Source organism: Canis lupus, chromosome 23 (genome assembly GCF_003254725.2).
Source record: "Canis lupus dingo isolate Sandy chromosome 23, ASM325472v2, whole genome shotgun sequence".
NCBI lineage: Eukaryota > Metazoa > Chordata > Mammalia > Carnivora > Canidae > Canis > Canis lupus.
This window is the reverse complement of record NC_064265.1, coordinates 20,269,594-20,283,459: the sequence shown is the minus strand read 5'-3', so window position 1 is coordinate 20,283,459 and position 13,866 is coordinate 20,269,594. Positions and strand designations below refer to the sequence as shown.

Here is a 13,866-nt window from a genome sequence, read left to right as displayed (position 1 = left end):
TTCTCCTCAGTTTTCCATTTTTCAGTCTACTATAAGTTGTGGTTCTAAAATCTTCTTTTACCTAAAGAACAATAAGATGTTACAAACCCTCAGAAAGATGCTTGTCTGTGTTTGAGCACCAGCCTCTGATTTGTTAGCATTTATTCAGCAAACAATGGGCTCTTTCTGTGTGCCAAGCACTGCATTAGACATCAATTGAAAGAAAATACTTGCAGGGGTAATTGAGAAGGTGCTGTGGCAAGTCTGGTACTAGAAGTAGGAGTGTGATGAGGGAACCCTGAAGAGGTCATGGCTTACATCACAATAGATGAATGTGTAACACTTCTTAAAACTCTGTGATCATCATTTTTTTTTTCCAGTTCAAATGGTGGTATTTGTGGAAAATAAACTCAAAATGGATTAAAGACCCAAATGTGAGACCTGATGCCATAAAACTCCTAGAAGAGAACACAAGCATAAATTCATTGATATTGGCCTTAGCAACATTTTTCTAGATAATGTCTCCTAAGGCAAAGAAAATGAAGCCAAAACAAACTGTTGGGACTACACTAAAATAAAAAGGGTTGGCAGAGCAAAGGAAACCATCAACAAAAGTAAAAGGCAGCCCACTGAATGGGAGAAGATATTTGCAAATGATATATCCTATAAAGGGTTAATATCCAAAATATATCAACCACTTATGCAACTCAACACCAAAAAAATCAGACAGTCTGATTAAAATATGCGCAAAGAACCTGAATAAACAGTTTTCCCAAAGAAGGCATACAGATGGCCAGCGGACCGTCACTAATCATCAGCCAATGTAGAAAACAGTATGGAGGTTCCTCAAAAATTAAAAATAGAAATACTATATGATTTAATAAGCACTACTGGGTATTTACCCAAAGAAAACGAAAACACTGATTCAAAAAGATATGTGCAACCCAAGAGTCCATCAGTAGATAAATGGATAAAGAAGACATGGTATGTATATATACAATAGAATATTAACAATAAAAAAGGATGAGATCTTGCCATTTGCAGCAACATGGATGGACCTAGAAGGAATTAGACTTAGTGAAGTTAGTGAGAGAAAGACAAATACCATATGATTTCACTTATGTGTGGAATCTAAAAAAACAATACAAATGAATAAACAAAAAGCAGAATCATACCTACAAATGCAGAGAACAAATTGATGATTAACGGAAGGGATTGGTGGATAGGCAAAATGGGTGAAGGGGAGTGGGAGATACAGACTTCACTTAGGGAATGAATAAGTCATAGGAATAAAAGGTACAGCATGGGGAATACAGTCAGTGATACTGTAAGTGTTGTATGGTGACAGTTGTAATAGCATCATATGGTAGTTACACTTGTGGTGAGCAGAACATAATGTATAGAGATGTTGAATGACTTGTCATTATATACCTGAAAGAAGTGTAACATTGTGTGTCATCCATACACAAAATAAAAAAATATTGTAAAGTGCTATTTGTGGGAGCCTACAGCATTAAAACATAGGAACAAACTACCTGTTTGATTCACTGTGGTTTATTCTTTTTTAAGATTTTTTTTATTTATTCATGAGAGACACAGAGAGAGAGAGAGAGCGGGCAGAGCATAGGCAGAGGTAGAAGCAGGCTCCGTGCAGGGAGCTAGACGTGGAACTCAATCCTGGGTCTCCAGGATCACTCCCTGGGCTGAAGGCGGCTGTGGCTGTGGCTGTGGGTTGAGCCACCTGGGCTGCCCTTCACTGTGGTTTATATATGAATACCTGTTGGGACAAAAGTTAACAAACAGCAAAGTAGATCCTTTAATCAGTATTACAAAACATTCAAGTGTGAAGCATTCTCTGTCCAAAAAATCCACAAGATTCTTTGCAAACTCATGCTTTATTTTTCATCCAACTATACTTTTAATGAAATATCTTCACTTAAAATAGAGAATCAACAGTAAAACCAACCTAATTAGAAAATGGGCAAAAGACATGGATGAGCATGAACATCCTAAGAAAGAGGGTATCCAGATAATAAATAAGCACATGAAAAAGTATGGAATTAGGAAAATGCAAATTAAAACCACAATGCAATACCAACCACTACACCCAATCAGAATGGCTAAAATCATATTACACCAAATGCTGGCAAGGATGCAGAGAAACTGGATCACTCTGCTGGTGGGAATATAAAAGGGTGCAACTGCTCTGGAAAAAATTATAAAAAATTATAAAAATTATAAAACTAAGTATGAACTTATCATACAACCCCACAATTGCATTCTTGGACATCTACCTCAGAGAAGGCAAAACTTATGTTCACACAAACATACACATGTTGATGGCAGCTTTATTTGTGATAGCTAAAAACTAGAAATAATCCATTCGGTAGGTAAACGGTTAAACAAACTGGTACATCCATACCATGGAATACTACCCATCAATAAGAAAGAACAAACTATTGATACGTGCAACAATTTAGATGAATCTCAAGGGCAATGTGCAAGTAAAAAGAGGTGATTTCAAAAATTACATTCTATATGATTCCATTTATGTAACATTCTTGAAATGACAGAATCACAGAGGCAAAGAGTAGTGGTTTTCAAGAATTAAGAGAGGAAGATAGGAAGGTGACTGTGTCAGTTAAATAGTAGCATAAAGGATGTTTGTGAATGAACTATTATGTATCTTGGCTGTGGTTGTGGTAACAGATATACATGTGATAAAATTGCATAGAAACACGTGTGTACATGAGTGCATATAAAACTGATGATAAATGGAAAAGGTCAGCAGACTGTATCAGTGTGAGTTTCCTGTGATGATACATTACAGTTATGTAGGATGTTGCCATTGGGGGAAAGTGGATGAGAAACATATGTGACCCGTCAGTATTATTCTTACAACATGGTGTGACTGTATAATAATCTCAAAATTAAAAGTAAAAAAGGAGGGAGGGGCATTGAGGCTAAGTAGGAGAGCATGAGGTTTTGGGTCAACAAAGCTGTGTTCAAATTCTGGCTCCTCCACTTGCCAACTGTGCAACCACATGCCAGTTCTTTAACCACTCTGTGACTTCATTTATTTTTTTCCTGCTGTGTTATTAAGATATAATTGGCATAAAGCATTGTATTTATTTTAGGTACACAACATAATGATTTGATATATGTATGTATGTATTGCAAAATGATTACCACATACATCCATCATCTCACAGAGTTACAGTTTCATTTTAAAAGTAGGTACAATACCTCTTTGAATTATTTTGAGGATTAACTGGCTCCTAGTAGCCAATCAGTATCTGATAGGTTTTTAAAACACTGTATATAAAAGCCACTCATCATTTACACTGGATCATAAAAATATTTTGTCTTTCCATCTAGTAAGCACTTAAAGGAATAGACACACTGATTTCTCTGCAGAATTTTAATATTGTTAGGTATTCTCTATTTCATTAAATTCTGCTCATGTCTCTATCTGCTTTTATAGGATTTACTGTTATTCTTTTCTTTTCCTTAAGCACTCAATAGATGCCTTTCCTCCTTTCTAATTTGTGTATTTGAAACTGTAGATTTCTTTATGATAACTGTTTTAACCAAATTGCAAAGTTTGGTATTGGCAGTCCAAACATTTCACTGTCATTCAGTTATAAATGTAGCCAATTTTTTTCCTTTGATCCAAGAATTATTTGAAAAATGTGTTTTTCAGTTTCCCAAACATTTGATGGAGAATTTTTGTGGTCTTAATAATTCTTTGAAATATCTTAAGCTTCCTCTGTGGCTTAGTATGTGATCAGTTTAAATATGTTTCTTATGTGAATGGAAAAGAATGTATATTCTTTGTTAAGTGTGGAATTTCATTTTCATTCAATCCCTTGATTTTGTTAATTTGGTTGTTCCTATTTTCAGTATCCTTACTACATTTTGGTCTGGATGACTTCCGTTACTACAGCAAGATGTCCCTCTGATTGTAGACATGTCATTTTCTCTATAATTTTGCTAAATTTCACTTTTTATATTTTTGGCTATCTTATTAGGTACAACAGTTTCAGAACTGTTACATTTTTCTGATGAGTTGTTCATTTTATCATAATGCAGCAATCTTCTTTGTTCATTTTGCCTTAAACATATATTTGATCTGATAGTAATATAGCCACTTAAGCTCTTTTTTTTAGTTGGTGTTTTCATAGTACATATGCCCATGACTTAGAATTCAGAGGAAACATTTTTCTCCTAACTTCAGAGCATAGGCTTTCTCCAGCACATGTCTTTGCTATCTCTCCCAGAAGGCATTTTCTTTTCAAGTCCATCCATTTACTGGGATCCCTGGGTAGCTCAGGGGTTTAGTGCCTGCCTTCAGCCCAGGGCCTGATCCTGGAGTCCCAGGATTGAGTCCCACATCGGACTCTCTGCATGGAGCCTGCTTCTCTCTCTGCCTGTGACTCTGCCTCTCTCTCTCTCTCTCTCTCTCTCTCTCTCTCTCTCTCTCCCCCTCTGTCTCTCATGAATAAATAAAATCTTTAAAAAAAAAAAAAAAGTCCATCCATTTACTAAAAGACTAGCTGCTCAAGTGGCCTAATCTATATAAAGCCTCTCAATTCCAACCTCTTGCCACATGTAGACCTAAGATTTCCCCTTTCTCCATGAAGGCGTCAAATCCCAAGCCCCCATTTTATCAAGACTAGCTATTCCCTCTTCCATAGGTCCCACCCCTGGCAGCTACACTGTCAGCTCATGTGCTTAGTGCGATTCTTGGTTTTCAGTTCTGGCCTCTGGGAAATCTCTGTGCAAATTCAGCTATGCATTTTTTTAAATGTTACAGTTTCCTCAGCATTTTTAGGTATTTGGAGTGTGTATAGAAGAAATGTTAAAGTTCTCCATAAGGTCTGGCATGTGGCTAGAAGAACAGGTCTTATTAGGAATACTCATCTAGCCTGAAAATGGTACTGTGTTGTTCAATAATTGTAGAAGACTGGATCTGTCCTGAGTCTTGATTTTATGCAAACTAAATAAATTGAGTTTGAGTGGGTGCCCTGGTTAGGTGGCAACACCTACAAATATCTGCCATATATTTTTTGGTTCATAGCCATTTTGAACTTAGATACCAGAAGACTGGTATTTAAAAAAAAAAACAAGATTTTTTTGTATATTTCAACTTAAATGTTGAGAATACTTATAAACATGTTATTAATAAATAGTATTAATATCTTATTATTATTTACATAAAACTTCTAAAAAACAGAATTTTACCAGAGTTATAAAACTGATTTAGACTTAACTTTTTAATTGAAGTTCTTTAAAAATGTTATAAACATATCTCAAAATTATACCTAAACAAAGTGCAGTGGTAATCTACCTATCATAGGGAAGAGGTAGACTATGTTAATATTACATTCAAAATATAGAATTTAAGGAGGAAAGGATTCATAAATTGTAACTAGTATAGTTTCTTTATAAACTTAAGGTATATTATTTACATACATGCCTAATTCATGTTTTTAAACTGTGACAGAGAATAGTATTTATGTCCTTTTTACAATATTCCAGTGCTGTTTTGAACTTTAAAATATACAAGTCCTTAAAACAATTGGACTCCCAACAAGTTTCCTTTGAAATTTTTATTTTTTGAATTTTTTTCTTTCAAATGCTTTTAGAAATCACAGTTAGTTTTTCCCTTATGAGCATTCCTACAATTGCACTAAGAGCAAATTCAGTCCCCAGAACATTAGTTAAGTGATAGGACTCTTCATCAAAAGCAAAAGGACATGATTTTGCTATTGGGGTTTAGTTCTCTGTGCCAGAATGGTTCAAGTTCTAAAATAATGATTTTGTTTATTGATTCTTCTTATGTGCCTGAGGAGAAATTTAAGTATATGGTTCAACCAGTGACCCTTGGAATATTTTGTCTAATAAAAAGTATATCTATTTATAACAACTTTACATTTTCTTCTAGGTTACCTTCCGAACAAGAATCTATCACTGTAATATTAACAGCCAGGGTGTCATCTGTCTGGATATCCTAAAGGACAACTGGAGTCCAGCCCTAACCATTTCTAAAGTTCTCCTCTCCATCTGCTCACTTCTTACAGATTGCAACCCTGGTAAGAGACTTTAAGTCCAATATTGAATTCTTGAATAAGTCTATTCAAGACTTAAATGTCAGACCTTAGTGAATTGTTTACTACCACCACCACCACCACCACCACTACTATTATAACTATTATTATTATTGATTTTAAATTTCCATAGTATGTAACTGCTTTTGTTTTAAATTGGGTTTTCTCATTAGTCTTTTTTAAGGTCTATTATTTGCCAAGAAGGAAAGAGCATAGTGTGATAAAAATTAATGAAAAATCATTTTGGATAGGGAAGTGCATTTAAAGAATGCATTATATTCTGCTGCCAAATAATAATAAAAATTCAAATTGAATAGCTTAATCTTTAATTAGATGCCTACAGAAGATGTTAATTTGAGAAATGTGGGCTATTAAAATCTGATAACAACCAGCAGCACCACACAGACGTGACCTTGTTGGCATTTTAATAACCATGCGTCCTTTCAAGCTAATAGAACAAAAAAGCGAATGGTTGTCAACTAGGAACTATAACTTTCTAGGAAAACTAAAGAGAGTTTATAGCCAAGCCTTTGTGGCTTGCTAGGGTGCTTTATGCTCAAAGTTCTTATTTTCTGTGTTATACTAAATGTGTGATTATGTGTCTTTGACCAGATTCTCTTAACCAGAAGACAAACCCACTGCCAGTTTTTTACATATTTGGGTTTATTTTGGAAATTACAAAAATCCAAAGGTAGCTACAGAGTTTTCATTGATTTTTTTTTTTCAATGAGAAATTCTTCTTTGAGTATTTAATTAGTATTGAAGATGAAGTTCTGTCTTCCACCTTCAGGAATAAACTCACTAGAAGGTGAAGTTTTAGACAAGAGAGAAATGACAAAGGGAAATCAGGGTCTCTCTTAGGATCCTGGCTGGTCTATAAAACATAAAGAAATTATAATCTGTTTGACTTTTGTACGTTACTTATTGTTTAATAGAAATTTTTTAAAATAAGGACATATAAAAATACTTCTACCAAAAGGAAAATAAAATATAATTGTGTAAGATCACTATAAAATGTTTTTTAAATTATTTCATACTTTTACCCCCAAATAGTAGTGAATTTCAGTAATGCTGTACTAATCTAAAACTGAATGACAAATACTGTGTTCTTTCTATCTCGTTATTCCTATTTCAGTCCCATTTGTATGACTATGTATAACTTATTTGGAGGTAATGTCATTAAAAAACACTTTTTGTGTGATATAAGGCCTACATCAAGTGGTTCTTCTGGAAATAATGGAACATGGAACTGCATCTGCCTCCTCACTCCCAAAAGAGTACCTCTGGGGGTTGCTGAAATTTAGAGGGGAGTGGTATTTTAAGAGAAAATTTATTTTGGGAAGTCAATCCCTTACTCAAGAAACTTTTGGCATGAGGTCATCATACTGTACACCTTAAACTTAGTGTTTTATGTGAAATATATCTCAATAAAACTAGAGGGAGAAAAGAAAGAAACTTTTGAGACAATACCATTTATAAGGCACTTTTGAGCACTAGATGAATATCCTCACTTCTTACACTTGGAATAAGGTATAATTTTATACTTAGAGAAGAAGCTCTGTGCTGAGAGCCATTCCTTATCCCAGTGATATCTAGGCCTGCTTGGTCTCCCAGTCAGCTGAAATGGGCCTGTCACTCTGAATCAGCTCATATGAGGGAAGCTGTTCTCTGTACAGGTAATCTCTGCTTAATACATTCATCCCACCAAAGCCTTCTCTCAGCAATCAAAACAATTCCTGTTTAGTAAATTAGAGTTTTCTTTTGCCAGTGTCTCAGAAAACTACAGATACATTCTGCAAAACAACAAAAATAAAAATCATCCCTGGCTAAAGCAAAATCACATACATGAAATAAATAGATTTTAAAAATATCCTATTAATGGTAAGAATAAGCCTAAAGGATAAAGAAAAAATAAAGAATAAGCCTAAAGATTAAACCTAAAGTTTTATCAATTTGATGTAGCCCATCTGATAAAAGAATAGAATATTGTTTGTAAAATATATGGTAACAAACTAATGTTTATTCTTTAGGACGTATAAAAATGTTTCCTAATTGGCACATGATATATATCTATATGGCACATCACATCACACTTCTAGAGTCTTGAAAAAGAGTTATTTATCTTAAACAAGTCAGAATATCCATTCCTTTGTTTAATGGATTTACTTCACGTTCTTTTCTGGGTCACATCCAATCTGCAGATTTTTTTCTCCCAGTTTTAACTTTAAACTTCAATCTAATGTATCTTCAAATTATCAAAAATATAAGTTTGATAGAATACAAATAAATAAGATTATCCTATACTGAATCTATAAAGCTGTTTTAACACCAGAAATACTATCAGTTCCGAAGCAGGCTTTGCCTAAGAATATAAATTTAACCAATTTTAAAAATGTTTACTCACTCTTCTCCCTACATATAGTGATTTTTTATTCAATCTTCATATTTATAATTTACGTTTGTCTGTTTTAAGAATTTTGGTCTATTCAGAAATAAATGTTAAATGTTTGAGGGTAGGGTTATACATCCTACTTCATGGTCTTTATAGTTGGCAGTTACAGATTTTAATACCAGCTCCACTGTTAATTAGTTCTGTGACTCATACTGGTCACTTATCTTTCCTCAGATTCAGTTTCTTATCAGAGATAACCGTCAGCCCTACGTAAATCACAGCATTCCTATGAGGTATATGTGCAAGCCCTTTGTAAACAGTCATGAACTGTTGTTGATGTCATTTCCCAGAGTATTTAGGACCCCAAATGGACATACATTCAATGGCTGATAAATACCTACTCAGATGAATTTAATTGAGAGAAGAGAGTATTGAATAATCTCTAAATACCACCACCTCAGCACTGACACTCTTGGATTTAAACCCTGGAAAAAAGCCTAACCTTGAATTAGTAGTCCCTATTGTATTATTTCCTAGGAAGGATTATTTCTCCGGTGACAAAATGTCCAACAGTTACCAGCTGGTTAATGGGTGCACAGGTGATTGTCATGCTGTTCCCAGTGCAGCAGTCTAGGTGGGTCTAACTGCTGACCTTTATAGGGCTGTTCACACTTCACAGTGATGTTTATTGATGAGCCTGCCAGAGCACTCTTATTTGTCAGATATCACCTGACTGCCAGAGTTTGGCTGTGTCACCCTGTTTGAGGAACAAAGTAGAGGATGATAAGCTCAAAAGGCCAGGACCAACCTTCCAGGCTTTTGGAGTTTCATCCTCCTTTTTTTTTTTTTTTTTTTTTAAGATTTTATTTATTTATTCGTGAGAAACACAGAGAGAGAGGCAGAGACACAGGCAGAGGGAGAAGCAGGCTCCATGCAGGGAGCCCAATGTGGGACTCGATCCTGGGTCTCCAGGATCACTCCCTGAGCTGAATCCTGCTGCTCAACCACTGAGCCACCCAGGCATCCCTCATCCTCCTTGGTGAACGTGATTTAATCCATGAATTGCTAAAGTTTAGAGTACTAATCATATTTCCATTTTTCATGGAATGTTATTTGTCAGTGCTCTCTTCTCAAGCATATACAAAATTTAAGCTCTGTTCTATTTGATTTTGTCTTTTGAAGTTTGTTTTTGCTGTTTTATGGTTATTTTTTTAACTCTTAGATGTTTATCATATTCTTTATTTGAAGTTTATTATTTAAAATATGCTTATCGGGGATCCCTGGGTGGCTCAGTGGTTCAGGGCCTGTCTTTGGCCCAGGGCCTGATCCTGGAGTCCGGGGATCAAGTCCCACATTGGGCTCCCGGCATGGAGCCTGCTTCTCCCTCTGCCTGTGTCTCTGCCTCTCTCTCTCTATTTCTATCATGAATAAATAAATAAAATTTAAAAAAATAAAAATAAAAATAAATAAAATATGCTTATCTTATGATCTTTAGACCTAAAAATAACAGGTATTTTGCCTCAGACAAAATGAACTATCCTGAAAACACTGACAGTTATGAGATAAAACAAGCAGCTCAACAGTTTTTCTATACCAGATGCTTTATTTACAGAGTAATTTTCAGAATACTTCTAATCTTTTTTTTTTTCTGAAAAGTACCTAAATCTAGATGTCATCTGGCATTATTTTATTTATCTCAGTTCTACTTTTCTACCCTATTGCTGTTGCTATCAAAGTGTTATAAACTTATATCATTAAAAAATTATCCCCCAAATATATGGCTTTTATGAGATAATTAGAAATTTTAAAACTAACCATTTGATATTGAGTTATTGCCAGAAATTTTTTGATATAATAAAATAATTTTCATTATAAATTTTTTACATGTCCTTATCTTTTAGAAAAATGGAACTATTTGCAAATAGAGTTCTTTGATATTTAGAATTTGCTTCAAAATAATCCAGAAAGGTTGGAAGTAGATAGGGATGTGGAAGATAGGAAATTGACCATTATAATTGTTGAATGATGGGTGAGGGGTACATTGGGGAGTTTTATTATACTAGTCTACATTTGAATATGTTTGAAATTTTTCATAATAAGGATTTCTTTTTAACTGCCAAAGATGAGCAGCAGTGTAATCTGTAAAAGGTGTGTAATTTGACTCTTGTTTTTTTTTTTTTTTTTAAAGATTTTGTTTATTCATGAGAGACAGAGAGAGAGAGGCAGAGACATAACATAGGCAGAGGGAGAAGCAGGCTCCTCTCAGGAAGCCTGATGCAGGACTCGATCCCGGGCACCGGGATCACGCCCTGAGCTGAAGGCCGACACTCAACCGCTAAGCCACCCAGGCATCCCGACTTGGTTCTTTTGTTCTGTGAGGGAGTCATTTGGGCTCTGACCCTCACCCTGTATATTTCATTCCCCTATCATCTGCCTTCAGACTAAAAGCTGCCTTGTGGTTCAGCCTGGGCCATCAAGGTCCTGCATTCATACAACCATGAAGTCTTTATTGGCCACCCTTCACAAACAGGCAGAACTACACAGGCCAGGTCAAATGAAAATGCTCTGAGCATACTCACGAACATCAACACTCCAAGATGGATGAGCTCTTCCTCCTGCTTCCCAACACCTTCCAAATAAAAATCAAGTATTGGTTACTCCCATTCTTAGATTTATGCATATCTTTATTAGAACAACAAATAGGACCAAGAATGGCAGCTAACTAACCCTCAGCCTTACACATTGATTAAGCTGAGGGTGAGCACAGCTGCAGTTTTATTGGTAAGAGCTTTATTCTTCTCAAATGGACTGAGCAAATGGAAAGAAGAATTTGCTCCCAGTCTTTTATAGTATTCTGGAAAAGGTTGGAGAATGGCTTCTTCCTCAGTCTCCATCACAGCCATTTGTTTCAGATCACTTATGACCCATTTTTTAAACAGCTGATACAATCCTTATCCATAAATTGTCTCAGATACCTAACTTTGATTGTTATTAATTGCTTGTCTTTGACCTAGTTGTGATTGTATAATAAATTGTGTTACTGAACATGAAAATTTTATAATTGCTGGTGACTGCTAGGGGGATGGGGACCAGAAAGTAGAATTAATTATTTCAACATAGGTGTGTTTGTGTAAATTATTTACACTAAGTCTGTGAGTTATTAGACTGATGAAAGGTACATAAATGGATTTTTTTAAGATTTTATTTATTCATGAGAGACACAGAGAGGCAGAGACCTAGGCAGAGGGAGAAGCAGGCTCCCTGTGGGAGCCCGATGCAGGACTTGAACCCAGGACCCTGGGATCACAGCCTGAGCCAAAGGCAGACACTCAACCACTGAGCCACCCAGGCATCCCAATAAATGTATTTTTAAGAGGATCCTGCTGCCTACTAATAGCGTGAACCTGGCTTCTACACATCCTACTCAGCTATACTTGAGAACTAGCAACGAACAGTTTCTTTAACTGAAATTTAGATAAAGCTGTGAAAACAATAAGTTTACCTGTTTATTATGGACTATTGTTGATGTCAGGTCTTAGCAGGAATGCAAAATTCTTTTTTTTTTAAAGACATTAAATATGGGAACATAGACATAAGGTTTCTCCTAATGCCTATGACATTTTTAAAAGTGAGAAAATTAGGAAGTAAAAATATATGGTACAACATATATCTAACTTCAAGCTGTTTTCTTTGTGAAGAATTGGCTTTCTTCTAAAATGTCACAATGATAAATTCCAGAAGTCATTCTAATCAGTGCTTCCAAAAGTGGATATAGATAGGCTATAATTCATAGTCATTTAACTTCTCTGACACCTTATGTAAAGGAAAGCTATACTTATATGTAGGTTGTCAATCTACCTCGTATTTTAAAAACCAGGAGAGTAAGTAAAGTCCAAAAAAATGTATAAAGGACTTTGGGTTCTAACTCAGTATTATCTGTAGAATTCTGGCACACTGCCCCCTCTTGCACCACAGGTCCCATCAGCTTCCTCAGATCTGTTTGGAAATATGGATTCATATGTTTTATGAATTAAAGAAGTTTCACAGAAGTGATTCTGTACCATTATACATTTGGTTTAAAAAAGGGGGGGGGGGCAGCCCGGGTGGCTCAGCGGTTTAGCGCCGCCTTCAGCCCAGGGCATGATCCTGGAGACCTGGATCGAGTCCTACATCAGGCTCCCTGCATGGAGCCTGCTTCTCCCTCTGCCTGGGTCTCTGCCTCTCTCTCTATCTCTCTCTCTGTCTCTCGTGAATAAAAAAATAAAAAAGTACCAGTGGCTCAGTCAGTTGAGCATCTGACACTTGAATTCAGCATTTCAGCTAAGGGCATGATCTCAGGTTCATGGGATGAAGCCCACAATTAGGCTCCGAGGTCAGTGCAGAGTCTGCTTGTCCCTCTGCCCCCTCTGCCCCTTCCCCTGTTTGCTAATGGGCCCCTCTCTTTCTATCTGAAATGAATGAATGAATGAAATTTTTAAGTATGGATTCTGGTTACTTATATATTTATAAAATGTGTTTCCCTACCATGTCATTCTGTAAAAGGAACTCTAGTTATTTTACAAGAGATACTACTATATAATAATATACTACACTAAAAGATCCAGTTTTATGGACTTTATCAAAGTATGATTTTCTAGAAAACACAGAATGAGAAAAGAAAGCTAAAATTATCTGATCATGAGTTTAGAATTTAGATTGCCAGGTAGTGAAACAAGTAAAAAGAAGTAGAGTCAGAGTTGCCAGGAAAGGATTGGTAGCTTCAGTATAGAGGGGAGAGATGATTGCATGACAAAGCAGGTATCCTAATTAAACCCTTGATATTTCTGCTTTGTGTAGGTAAGTCTTTATTTAGTATAACAATCAGTTTGATATCTTTCCTGAACATCCAGTTTGCCTAGGTTAAAAAGAATATTAGCTGTTTATTATTTTTTTATATATCATTGTCCAAAAATGCTGATCTACAAAAACTTTACTTTCTTAAGTACATCTATCTCCTTGATGGTAAAAACTATACCTTAAAGATGGTAAAGATGGTAAAAACTATACCTTACTTGCTGATATATGAGTCACATTCAAAATATGCCTGTAAAAGTTTTACCTTCACATCTCCTTTAAAGAAAAGAGCCACTGGAGAAATTGCTCTGTTTTGGTAAAGAAGAAAACACAACCTTGTATTTATCATGCTTATGTTTATTTTTCTCACTGGTTTCCTTACCTCTGATCCAGGAAATAGCTCTGAACCAAGTAATAGCTATGTTACAAACATTCTTGAAGCAGGAAGATGAATTCCTGGGAGAATAATATATTTTCTGGTTTTGTTTTGTTTGTTTTTTACTACTATATAGTTGTCCACTCATCCTTTGTAGGATTCTGATTGGTGTGTAC

General features: G+C 35.4%; 1 protein-coding gene and 1 long non-coding RNA gene across 7 annotated transcripts in view; one reads left to right on the top strand and one right to left on the bottom strand.

Moving 5' to 3' along the window:
- The window catches only part of LOC112668619 (ubiquitin-conjugating enzyme E2 E2), a 404,581-nt gene that overhangs the window by 351,927 nt on the left and 38,788 nt on the right, over positions 1-13,866 (top strand). For all 6 annotated transcript variants that reach the window (XR_003141745.3, XM_049099626.1, XM_035705040.2 and 3 more), the window contains one exon: positions 5,927-6,074. Coding sequence is in view for 5 of the 6 variants with exons in the window: in XM_049099626.1 (XP_048955583.1) it covers positions 5,927-6,074 (148 nt within the window). In the remaining variant the exon portion in view is untranslated. The remainder of the gene's footprint in view (positions 1-5,926; positions 6,075-13,866) is intronic.
- The window catches only part of LOC112668620 (uncharacterized), a 31,938-nt gene that overhangs the window by 7,617 nt on the left and 10,455 nt on the right, over positions 1-13,866 (bottom strand). The window contains exons 4-5 of the long non-coding RNA XR_003141746.3: positions 11,061-11,110; positions 88-1,756 (exon numbers count right to left, since the gene is read on the bottom strand). This is a non-coding gene — a long non-coding RNA (uncharacterized LOC112668620). The remainder of the gene's footprint in view (positions 1-87; positions 1,757-11,060; positions 11,111-13,866) is intronic.